Raw genomic sequence first — 12,185 nt, 5'->3', positions numbered from 1 at the left:
CCTAAAAGGGCGATTTGCTGAAGTAGGTCCGAACAGACCCGTTTCCCTATTGATATTACAAAAGGTGTGCAATTCCCTCTGCTGCATTTGTAGTGGTAATATGCATCAAAATAGTATTTAGAACTCATGAAAATGCATGTATTCTGTTACTTTTTTGCTTGTAACGGACAGTTTTGTATGTACCATACATAGCATAATAAAAAGCTGGAAAAACGATCTTCAACATGCTAAAAGAATGTTTTATTTGTTTTAGCATACCTGGTACAATGTCGATACACCTAGGTTTTGCGTATGGTTATGTTATGGACGAAGACTACCACCATCAACCATTATACAGATGCCGCTAGTGTAACAATGTATTTTAATTTAAACAATTAGGGGCGACGCATTTTTTGTTCCATGTGACACGTCGGTTCGTCAGTGTTAGCACTATTCTTAATTGCTTTACACTGTACGGAATAGAAAGATCGACTGCTCGCGCTGAGAGTTACCGTACAAATGACCCTAGACCTTCACTAACCCTTCCTTGAACCCTTGTTGTGAATAAGCTGGGCATATGTAGCAATTAATGTTTTAAAAACATTAAAACAAACAGCTCATGATTCAAATAAGGAAAATACACAACTAATTTTTTCAAACTCATATTACACATTCGAATCATTTAACTCTCTCATGATATATGTGTTCCTTTTAATTTCACTGTATTACGGAAGACATCTATCGTAAGACGACTAATTGTGACACTCTACTAAGTTGATAAAAAATAATTACTTTTTCAAACTGTAGACACAAATCATGTGATAAGCATTAAAATACGTTGTGAAACCAAACTGTTTCAATGATGCTCCACTGATTTCGCTGACTGTTACGAACCGATTTATCAGAGTTAGGTCAAAGTGTAAGCAAACTATTACTTTTGGTTTCGGAGTCAAACTAGCTAATGATGTTATAAATCGTACTACATTTGACTTAAATACTATTCGGCATAATGACCCATTTGGTCTAATAGCGTTCGGCCTAACGGCTTTCGCCCTAATGGCCCGACACCGTATAAAAATATGGGCTTCATGGTTTTAAACAACTTTGCAGAAGGCCGAACAAATGTAAGAATTATAGTAAATATTAATATTGGAACAACTTGTTTTAAAGATGTTGTTCGTTCTCAGCGATGGAACCCGTTTCCTGCCTTTCATCTTTCGGCATACAAAAACACCAACGAAATCGAACTACATAGAAGGTAGCACACAAAACGGACTGTGATAGGAAAATAATAGAAACGAACAATCTACCACCGCTGGCTGCGGTTTAAATAGACTGGCGTGCGCAAGGGAGGGCTAGGGGGGGAGCTATAGCCTAATGTTCTGAAAATTTTAAAAACTTTCATAAGTATGATTATATTGTTGAAAACATACGAGACACATGTGAATCTTACTGCATAACTCATTTTGTGTTAAGCAAGCCTTGTAACCTTAGAACACTTAAACATATAAGAGTGCTCGTGATCAATTTCATTTTTTGCATTAACTAAAAATTTAAACATTTTTATTACAAAGGCATATATGGTGATTCCAGGAGGTATTAGATGGAACTTTCTACTAAAACTTAACAGTAATATAATAATAGATCAACTTTTGGAAATATATAGATGTTATTTGTTTGGATAACAACGTATTCTACTTCTATTTTTTTTTCTTTTAAGCGACATAAAATTAGCTAGAGATTACTATGTAGCAAAAGTTATAAAAAATCTAGTTATGAAAGGATGTAGAATATATAGATAGGAAACTTGTCGGTTCTCATGGTAAAGAGGGACAACTCTGCTGTTGTCGTGAGACATGTTGGTAGATTTGACCAATTCGTAATAACTCTGCATAAGCTCGACTCCTACCAACAGAAGATAAAAGATTTGTTCAGAAGATTTTAAGCCTGCTCCTAATGACCCTATCATTTCTAGTTTTCCGATCTGTATATTTTAAATCCTTGCTCTCACTTGAGTACTATGGCTCTAAATTTTCATAGCTTGCCCTTCTAAGTAATGTTCAGCTAATTTAATGTCGTTAAAACGGAAAAAAAACTGTGCAAGAACTCTTCATTACACGAATGAGAAATATGAAAATAGGTTTTTGGGATGCATGTTATATTTTTTGCCCTTCTCAATAGAAATGTATTGCAATTGCTCTGAAAACCGACTTTTTAACGAAGGCTCGGAGGGCCGAGTGACATATACCATTCGGTTCAGCTCGTCGAATTCGGCAAATTTCTGGTTGTTTATGTATGTATGTACGCGAACACAATCTCACTCACTTTTCTCAGAGATGGCTGAACCGATTTTCACAAACTTAGTCCCAAATGAAAGGTGCAACGTTCCCATAGGCTGAATTTCTAATGGATCAGACTTCCGGTTCCGGAATTACAGGGTGATGAGTACGATCACGTAGAAAATGTCGATTTTAATAAATTCTGCAATGAATGTATAAAGGTGAAAATTTTTCCAAAATATGACCACAACTGCTTCGATTTGTAGTACTAGGTCACTAACATCCATTCAAAGTCTATTTGGCCACATTGGCCACCATCATCGGTTCCGGAAGCCCCGGCGGAAGTATCCAAATTCAGAATAACAGTCACATCGGTTTCTCGGAAATGGCTAGACCGATTCAACCAAACTTAGTCTCAAATGAAAGACGTTGCGTCCCCGTAAATGGCTATTAAATTTTATCTCGAACCGACTTCCGGTTCCGGAGTTACGGGTTGCGGCGTGCGATCACATAGCAAATTCCCAAGTAGCAATTGCAACTTGTTGAAAGTTTTAAATGTTGCACAACTGCTACACAATATTTTTTATTGTTGGATATATTTGAAAAGATTTTCCACGAGTTTTTGAATTGAGTATGCAAACATCAATAATAATCAGTAACTTTGCTAACTTGCACAAACAGTCTAACCAGTTGCAAATGCCTCTTTGTTTGCCATTCCACCCTAAAACAGAACTGTCCAACTACCGAGTGCTCGACAAATGGCACAGCTATTGTTTTCATTATTTTGCTGCAATTAGAAACACGTTGCACAACATACAAACAAAGTTCGCTTTTTCCATAACATAGTTGTTACCAAGTGAGTTAAAAATACAATACAGCAACAAAGCATGCTACTTGGGTTGTGATTCAAACCGAGACTCCAATGAAAGCAAAATAGGTAAAAATTTCGCTAAAATGTCTCTCAAACAACTTAAATTTGCAGTTCTAGGTAACAGACGGCCAAACAAACTTTCGTTGACTACATTGACCACCATAGACGGTTCCGGAAGTGCCCGGGAAAAGCGGCCATCTTTCAAAACTATTATATTTCGTAAATATTTTGATCTGATTACGTAAATTCAAAAGAGGTACGAATTTTGTTGTTGTTGTTTTTTATATCTCAAAATGAATTTTTTATGGTTTTTTCCACTAGTGAATAGTACTTTTTATTGATTTTGTTTATTTTTGGTTTTTGTTCAGTTATAAAACTTTTCACATTATTGAGTTTTGGATCTTCAAGAAAATTAAAATTGAAAAAGCTCGTATGTTAAGAATCACCCTGATTTTCTAACAAAATTTTCCCAACATAATTCTTAAAATTTACAAAAAAAAAGTCCAAGTGTAGAATAACAATGCTTCTTCTTATCCGGTGCAGTGCTCTTTGTGGTCTGTTCCGGAAGCTTTTGACTGCAACATTGTAAGTGTATTTCTCTTGAAACCTTGACCTTGCTCAAAAAAATTAATGTTTTCTTAAATTGTCAAGCGATGGAAAAGAAGCAAGAATTATTTTTGCATAAAAGAAATAAAAACCCGAGTATGATGATCACAATATCCAAACCTCTATGTTTTTTTTATTTCGATTATAGAGGTTTCAACCCTATGTGCGGGGTCAGGACTCGAACCCAGGTGCACTGCGTACAAGGCAATCGATTTGCCAACTACGCTACGCCCACCCCCATTATTATTATTACAAACAGATTTCAAGTAATGTTTGACAGCTGTTCAGAAGATGCCATCGTATCGGTACCAGAAACTGCGTCAGGTCTCATGAAGGCTTTCAAAGCTAATCCAGGAATTTCGGGCATGGATGTGGGAAGTATTCTTCAAGTTTAGCGCTATCAAGCAATCAAACTGGACCGTAAAGCAAACCATTATGGCCAAAATTGCAGGTCTGAATGACGTATGATCATGATCTGAACAAATTCAATAAATGCAATAAAAGGTTGATGAAACGTATGTCAAATTTGACTTTAAACAGCTTCCAGTTTAATGTTACCAAAGATCACTGAGATGTTCCCAAGAAGTATAAAATTGCTGTTGCGGACAAGTTTGCCGGAAAAAGTATATCATCTGGCAGTAAATTTGCAGTTATAGCCACAAGACTCCAATTTTCATCACAACCAACAACGAGTTATACATCAATGATGGTCTGAAAAGCGTCTAGCGGCTAATTAGGTATCACCGGGGCTCTCCCCAGTTTTTGCCAGATTTGGCGAGTAACCACTACAGTAAGAATGTGCAATAGCTGTACCGGGATAATGACGTCAACGTACATGTCTAACCAAGCCTATGTACTCTAAATATATAGAATGGAAACATGGCTAAGGTTGTTATTTTAATGACTAGATACTGGAATAAAGCAGCCGGCGATGTTGATCAGTAGCTTGTGCAGTAATTAAAGGCAGGTATCGTGCCCAAAGTTCAAATTTTCATTCGAGAAGAATAAAAACCGCAAAAACCCACATTGCGTCTTTAAACCACAATAAATGCGCATCATTTTTTTCTGATAACGTATCATGCTAAATCATACTTCCAAAAATCGCTACCCTTTTAGATTTTAAATTGGCCTTGCTTATTGTAGGATATATAAGTCAGGTGTGCGTAGATGATCGCGAAGGGCTTAAGCGTTCGTATGTTGACGTGTTTGTCGCGTGTGCTCGCGTGTATGTGACTTCGCGTGTATAAATTCGATTTTGAAACCCTGCGGCCATTCATATATTCGCGGACCGTCATTCTGATCTTTAGCTTTGGGTGTACGGATCACATTCTGACAGGGAGAGAGTTACCCCATATTACTAGAGTTTCCGGTCATGTCGCCATGAGACGTGTTGTCTAACATGAATGGGCGTATTTTCTTAATTGGTCCAGCTGAAGGCATGGACCTAGGCTTCTGGATCAAGAATAGACCTCCGGACGTGATCGATTCGCAACCGCGTGCGCGAGGGCATTTTTGTAGGTTCCCGCTTGAGACCGCGTTTGAGAATGTGTGAGTGTTAAGACGTTCACTATCACCATCTTTGCTGACCCAGCTGAAGGCGGGTGTAGAATGGCAGTATAGGACTCGAAAAGAAGAAATAAAGGACAATATATGAGAGACGTAATAGATTAGATAGGTACAAGATACAGCTGAATTTATGATCATCACATGAAAGACATACATTAATACTTCAAATTCTACCAATACTTGAATAGTCGACCACCACACATAGCACATCCTTTCTTTTTTTATGTCGCTAGCCGTGCATTGAAGAATGACTAAAACTCTGAACTAGGCCCCGTCGAGTCCAGTCCGTCATCTGTCCGTCTCGTCCTGTCGTGTCTGGGGCTTCCAGGTTACATGCATTCACCAGACGAGACTAGCTTATGTCAGCTTAATTGTGCACTGGTTTCGTAGAATCGAGGCAATCATCGAAATGATAGATCCTACGAGTGAATGCACTTGGCCCAGTCACCTGTCGAGCATTTGTATATTTGCGAGTTTGAATGTTTACGTGTGTATGGGAAGTGTTGTGTGTTGAGATATGTGTGTTACCTGTAAATAATGAGTTCATACAAATAATATTTAATGTGTTAAAATAAGACATGTGTGATATGCTACTTGCAGTTTTTGGTCGTTCCTACTTATCTGATTCAATTGAGTATGAGAGTACATCTCAATTCTTCTAAAACCTGGCGACGTCTGATGGTAGCGAATAGTCATTGTAGGCAACAATGTTACCCTTTTTTTGATGAATGAACTAGGAGAGGTCATCATAGGAATGTGACGCATGAGACCGAAAATAAATAAAACAAAATGAAATAAAGAGAAGAGTTAGTATTATTATTGAGTATTATTTGAACAACACACATGTAACATGCAATAAAACTACTTGGAATCGTCTGAATGCCAGAAAATGATATATATTTACTATTAACGACAATTGTATCCCGTTAAAAGTTTCTCATGTTATGCTGACCGGGAATGGATGATTGATGTGCATCGGTAAATTAATCGTACCTTCATTTATCCAATCCGAATGACTCGAATCGAATGCACGAATTGAACACCGGTAAAAAGTGATCCAAAGAAGGATTACCCACTATTCTATCATATAAGTCAGTTCTGCATCCATTCCCTGACCCATATGTCACAAATACTCAGACGAACACATACACAGATAGACATACGACTAGCACATAATAATTTTACACTAGTACTAAAAACTACAATTATTACAACACAATATAACTAATAGGGTTCAACTGTTATTTTTTTAATGCGCCTCTTGCACGTTGACGAGGTCGACCGTTAAATCGACACACAATGCCTCCCGCTGCGAGCCGTTCTCAAAAAGACAGCCGTTAAGCTGTTGAACAATGTCTGCAAACACAGCCCACAGAAAAAGCCAGACCACGGCGACCCGCCAATCGGCCACGCCAGTGTGCACAGGCTCTTAGCTGACTGTTAGTTTGGGCTGGTGTAGAAATTTTTTTCAAGGAAGTTGAAAATGTTTGACGTTAATTTCTTCTAGATTTAGGAAATAAATGAAACAACGTAAAATTCAATTACAAAATAAAATAACTGTTTTACAATCGAATCTCTACCAGAAATCCAACTGATAATGAAGGCTTAACATAACTGAATTTTTTTAAGCTGTTAACCACCCCCCCCCCTTATGGAAAAGGCTGCGCACGCCTATGTAGACTGTACTAGTGATTTGGGTCTTTTTTGTTGGTGAGGGTTTGTGTCTTCAACAAAGTTGTTTCTAACATTATCGATTGGAGTGATTCTATAGCTCTCTTTTTGGCAACGGCCTAAACTATCTTCAAAAATCAATAACAAGAATTTAACCTAAATTATATTTAGATGAAGTATTTCTGTGAACTGACCACCATATCCCCTACCTGCCCGTTTTACCCTCACCATTATACCACGAACTCCAAAAAATGCCGATATTTATGGTTTATAGAGTTATAGTTTCTGTATAAAATTTTAGCCTCCCTTCTCGGCACACACTCCCTACTTAGGAGTCAAACTTAATGGCCAACACAATAATATCGAAAGTTCGACGAAATTATTATCATTTTTCAATTATTATCATCATTGCCTTTTAAGAAAGTCGTGAATCGCATAGACGCTTTTAAAATAACATCTTTTTTGGCCATTGTTGTCCCGTTGCTTTGCGCACACAAAATGAGGTGAGATAAACATCGGTCGCCGAACAGGTGAACTGTCTGTTTATGTGAGAATTTCATCAATTACCGCATTTTTTTTTTCTTCGCTCCGTTCTCGTTTCCATTCTGAGACATATTCAAACGGACGCACTTCCGTCACCGAACCTGTGCGAGGGTGATTAAATTGTGCTTGTTTGTTTTAATTTGCAGTTTTAATTTTAAATGAGACTCGCAGTTAAACTTCGCCGACGTCACGCATTCCTCCTGCTCCACGAATAATGGCGGAGCGACTTACGGTTTATTTCTCGCCCGTTTATGCCCTACTGGAATATAATTGCCTCGTAAAACCGTGACATTCACTCACATATTAGCCTGGCCGCGTATCAGACGGTCGATCAATCAGCAGGAGTCCTTAATTCGGTTATGATCTTCATCATTGTTTTTTCGCTACGGTCGACGAATACAAGGGGGGCGGTTCGGGATGGGAGAGGGAAAAAATCGATGGCAGATGTTTTTCATCGATGAGAAATGGCATCGAAGATCGGTAACAGCAATAAATCGAGGACAATAAATAATCACGCTTTTATGGGCATCTTTTTATCATCTCTCTCTCTATTTTCACGAACAATGCAGCATTTACTGGCAATCGCAAACTGGGCACTGTTATTTTCATTGGAAAGAAATAAAAATTGGCCCAATTGCAGGAAGTGCATAATTTATCGCTTACACGGACCGCAAAGATCGGCGCAAAAAAACAAAGGACCGACTCGGTAAACCAAATTGAAATCTCACCTTTCTGAAAGTGGGTTCGAAATGCGGAGGTGTGATAAACATCACCCGACTACATTATCGGCAATGTGTCTTTGTTGAACTTTTTTGCTGGACCCTGTATGATGGCTTGTTGAACTGTGATAGCTTAGTTGTTGGAGGAAAGGCGGTTGCCGGGTTAAACAGTCGGAACTGTGAAAATATCTTGAAATGTTTAAACAGACATGTTGTGGACTTGAAAGGCGGAAGCTTGAACTTGAACACCCATGTGAATAAAATAACGTCTCAGTAGGCGATTCATCTTACGTTCGGCTGTCGCTTTGTGTACTGTCTCAAAATTCCAAAAAACCCTTCAAAAAAAGCAAAAACATGTCCCGCTTCCTATCCACCTATTCCTCGGACTTCATCCCACCGGAGTGCGCAGAGGACGACGCTCCGGAAGTCAGCTTGCCACAGAAACGATGCGTACAGTGCCCCGATCCATGCAGCTCGAAGCGTCACTCCTGCGCCAGCAGTAACTCGTGTGTTCGATCGATCCAGCAGATCGATTACACCATCGTTCCTCAAATCCGGAACTGCCACTGCACCTGTCAGTGCTGTTTGTCCAAGAAACCGGAAAGAACGAAAGAATTGTGCCAACCGGCCCCTGTACCGTCGTGTCCTCCTCCGACACCCCGGCCGGTGACCTGTCCGAACCCCTGCTGTACCAGAGCTCCGTCCGCAGATCCATGCTGCCAACTGCACAAGATCCGGATGGCACATGCCATCGAGCAGGATCCCGAGTGTTTCAAGACGGTTTGCTGCTGCAAGCCGAAAGCCTGCCTAGTATGCAGGACCCCGAAGGAGGATTGCAACTGCTGTCGGGTAAGAAACGAGGATCCCCAAATAAGGCATTCCAAAAGTCATACCTCGTTTCTAGAGAAAGTAAGAAGGGGTGGATGTCAGGACGAGAGCGGTTCATGTTCGCGAAATCCTAGCAAGCTGCGGTTTGACGTTGAATTCAGCAGTAAGCAAAATTCGTCGTAATTGGACAGGGAATTTTGAAGCCATCCAATCCGAATGTATACCAAAAAGCTCAACAAAAATGATTTGTGCAATTCGACCTATATGAAATCATATCTGGGGTACAATCCGTGCTACAGGGGACCAGTTTGTGTGATGGTGAGTTTCATTCAGTGGAATAAAGTTTAGAAAAAAATGACAGCTTGTAATTTTGTTTCTGTTAGAAACCACCCGTTCGGGAATCTCGTCGACGGTATCATCAGCAGATGGAGACGACGTTCTCCACGGTGCATAAGGTGTTCGTCAATACAACCTGTCCACGAGGACCACCCGTATACCCCGGTACGGAATACGGCGGAGGCATTAGTAATGCAGGGAGGGCCATCACCGAGTGCTACGAAATTCCCTGCTGTCAGCCTTGCGGTACGTATTGCTGTTGACCGTGCTGCGGGTACGGGTGAATTGCTTGTTCTAAATTGTAGTGAGTCTTTTCCGAATCTTTTGAGAATAAAATCATTTGAAAATTGACCTGTGAATTTCCCTGTCTTTATTGTTTTTGTAATAGCAACCTTTATGTTATTGAACCAGGAAAAAAACCTCCCGTCGCGCAATGCTGATTTTCTATTTCGAATTTTATAAAACTGTTACTGTATGTTTAGCATGTTATGTCCCAATTTTTAGTGTAACACTGAGAATTTACACCCTTTGGTAAGGGTAGCGTCTGTCGCCCAAAACCTTTGAAATGGCTACAAAATTACTTGAATGTACAGCACTAGACCTTTAAACGCCAATAAAGGTGGCTTTGACAACATATTACAGTTATCGATACACGTGGAACTTGCCAAGTTCCTGAGCCAATATAACTCTTATTTACAGAGAAATCGACATTTTTTTCCAAACTTGATTTCCAATAAATTGACTGCTATTAAAGTTCCTTCTAATCAGACTTTCGGTTCCGGAGTTGTAGGTTAATTAATGTGATCACATAGGAATTATTCTTATCGATCGGTACTACTACAATACCTAAAAGGTCAAAACTTTTTAAACTGGATTTCTAATTCACTGGCTGTTGGCTACCGTCCCTAAATGCCAGAAGTACTGGATTCAGGGCATATTCCAGAATGAAAGTAGCTATAACGCTTACTTAGCTTACCAATAAGCCTTCGGCCGCTGCCTCAACAAATCGTCACCAGTTCACTCGATCAATTGTACCAGCCTCGCAGGACACAAAGACTACCCAGGTCTCCTTCAACCACTAAGAACTGACATACAAGTAAAGTTTTCAACTTGTGTAAGAAATAAAACTGTCGCTTTGAAATGACAACAGCGAGTAGCAACTTGCCACTGGTCGGCGCTTCGATCGGCCAGCAATCGCTATACGGGACTTGTGTGCAAACTAGGATACAATGGTGATTCACGCATGCGAACCTGTATGCGATGGTGATTTTCAACGTATTTTAATTTAAATGTTTACACAGGTTTTTCGGGAAAATTTGTTCTAACTTATATGTCTGTTCTCTGTGCTTCAACTTAGTTGATCCACCTTGCCTGCTGCGCACCTTTTCTCTTTGCAGCAGTCGGACTATTTTCGAGAACCATTTTACCGGGGGTCATTCGTCATTGCGACGACATGCTTAACCCACCGCAGGCGCCTGATTCTCACTGTGCGAACGAAGTGTTGCATTTCGTGGTTCACATATTCCATTAGCGCCCAACCGTAGATCGTTCACAATATCTTGCCTTCGACAACACTAAGAGCGCATTGGTCTTCCAACAGCGTAGCCCAGGACTCGCGGCCATATTGGATAACCGGTCTAATGAGCATTTTGTTTTCCGTGTGGTAGCGAAGAAGGTTGAACAGAAGTTGGGGTGCTGCGTGTAGGTTCTTCTCGTGGTAGTGGCGAACGAGTAGGACGGAGAAATGATTCCAAACCGGAAGAAGAATCTGGTGTTTGCTGTCGTTCTGTTGACCGGAATTTCCTAGCCTGCCGCCTATGCGAATCAGCTGGTCTGAGATTATGTAAGGATGAAACCAACGGATGCGAAATTTTGCGGATACTGGTTGCGCCATTTGGAGGGCCTTGTACTCGTTACTGAAGCTTTGCTGTTGAATTTGTTGGATGATCATGGCTTCTGTTTCTTCCACTTGTCGACTGTGAGGTGTGCTGATTCCGTTCGTGCTGTGGGAGTTCTTTGACAACGTTGGAGAAACCCCGTTGACCAGAAACAGTTACTCTGACCTTATACTGGATGTTTGAGAATTTTTCAACCAGTTCGTCGACGAATAATGGTTCCGGTGCTTTTCGTGCCTCTACGACGACTTCGGAGTGGTGAATGATATTTGGTTGTTGAATTGGCCAGTCACTTTGGTCGAGAAACTTTTCTGTCGGTATTCCTATAAAAATGTGGTCCGCTGGATTTTGCTGTCCTGCCACGTAGTTCTAAGAGCAGTTTTGTGTAGCGGTTTAAATCTTGGACACTCGATTCGCCACGAATGTTGTCCAGGCCGACGAAGATGAGTTTAGCCGACCCAATACAATGGTTGAATCGACCTAAAAGAGTATTCATGCAGCGATTTGAAGCGATGACATCACCTTCTCGTTGAGTTCCGCAGACACCGGCACCGCAGAGCTCGAGTCGCGGAGTGCATTGCTTCTTCAGGGGTGCGACCTCCGATTTCGCAGACAGAAGAGAAACCTTGTCTACACTAGAAGCGTCTGTAGAACGGATATAGACACACGAGTCGTATGTTCCGAAGCATCGGAGAAGAAATGCACCTGGATTGGTATTATGAAGTAGAATGCAACGGTCAATGCGCAAATCATTCAGTCGAGGTAATTGCGATTGTTTCTCCTTCAAGGTCCAGAGAGTCTGCATGAAGATTTTGGCTGTTGTTACAACAGGTCCAACAAGTCCAAGCGGATCAAACAAACGCGCGATGACCTACAATGCGGTACGTTTCGT

General features: G+C 40.5%; 1 protein-coding gene across 1 annotated transcript; it reads left to right on the top strand.

Annotated features, from left to right (window-relative positions):
- The first annotated feature begins 8,520 nt into the window (after positions 1-8,520).
- Positions 8,521-9,664, top strand: LOC131681930 (keratin-associated protein 4-4-like). Its single transcript, XM_058963032.1, has 2 exons — positions 8,521-9,380; positions 9,446-9,664. The coding sequence occupies exon 1, from the start codon at positions 8,589-8,591 to the stop codon at positions 9,243-9,245; it is 657 nt and encodes a 218-aa protein (XP_058819015.1). The 5' UTR covers positions 8,521-8,588; the 3' UTR covers positions 9,246-9,380; positions 9,446-9,664.
- The last annotated feature ends 2,521 nt before the right edge of the window (positions 9,665-12,185 follow it).

This window comes from Topomyia yanbarensis, chromosome 2, assembly GCF_030247195.1.
Source record: "Topomyia yanbarensis strain Yona2022 chromosome 2, ASM3024719v1, whole genome shotgun sequence".
Taxonomy (NCBI): Eukaryota; Metazoa; Arthropoda; class Insecta; order Diptera; family Culicidae; genus Topomyia; species Topomyia yanbarensis.
Note: the sequence above shows the minus strand (reverse complement) of the source record. Positions and strands in the feature narration are given on the sequence as shown.

Coding starts and splice junctions, on each gene's coding strand:
- LOC131681930 (XM_058963032.1), top strand. CDS start 8,589: ATGTCCCGCTTCCTATCCACCTATTCCTCGGACTTCATCCCACCGGAG.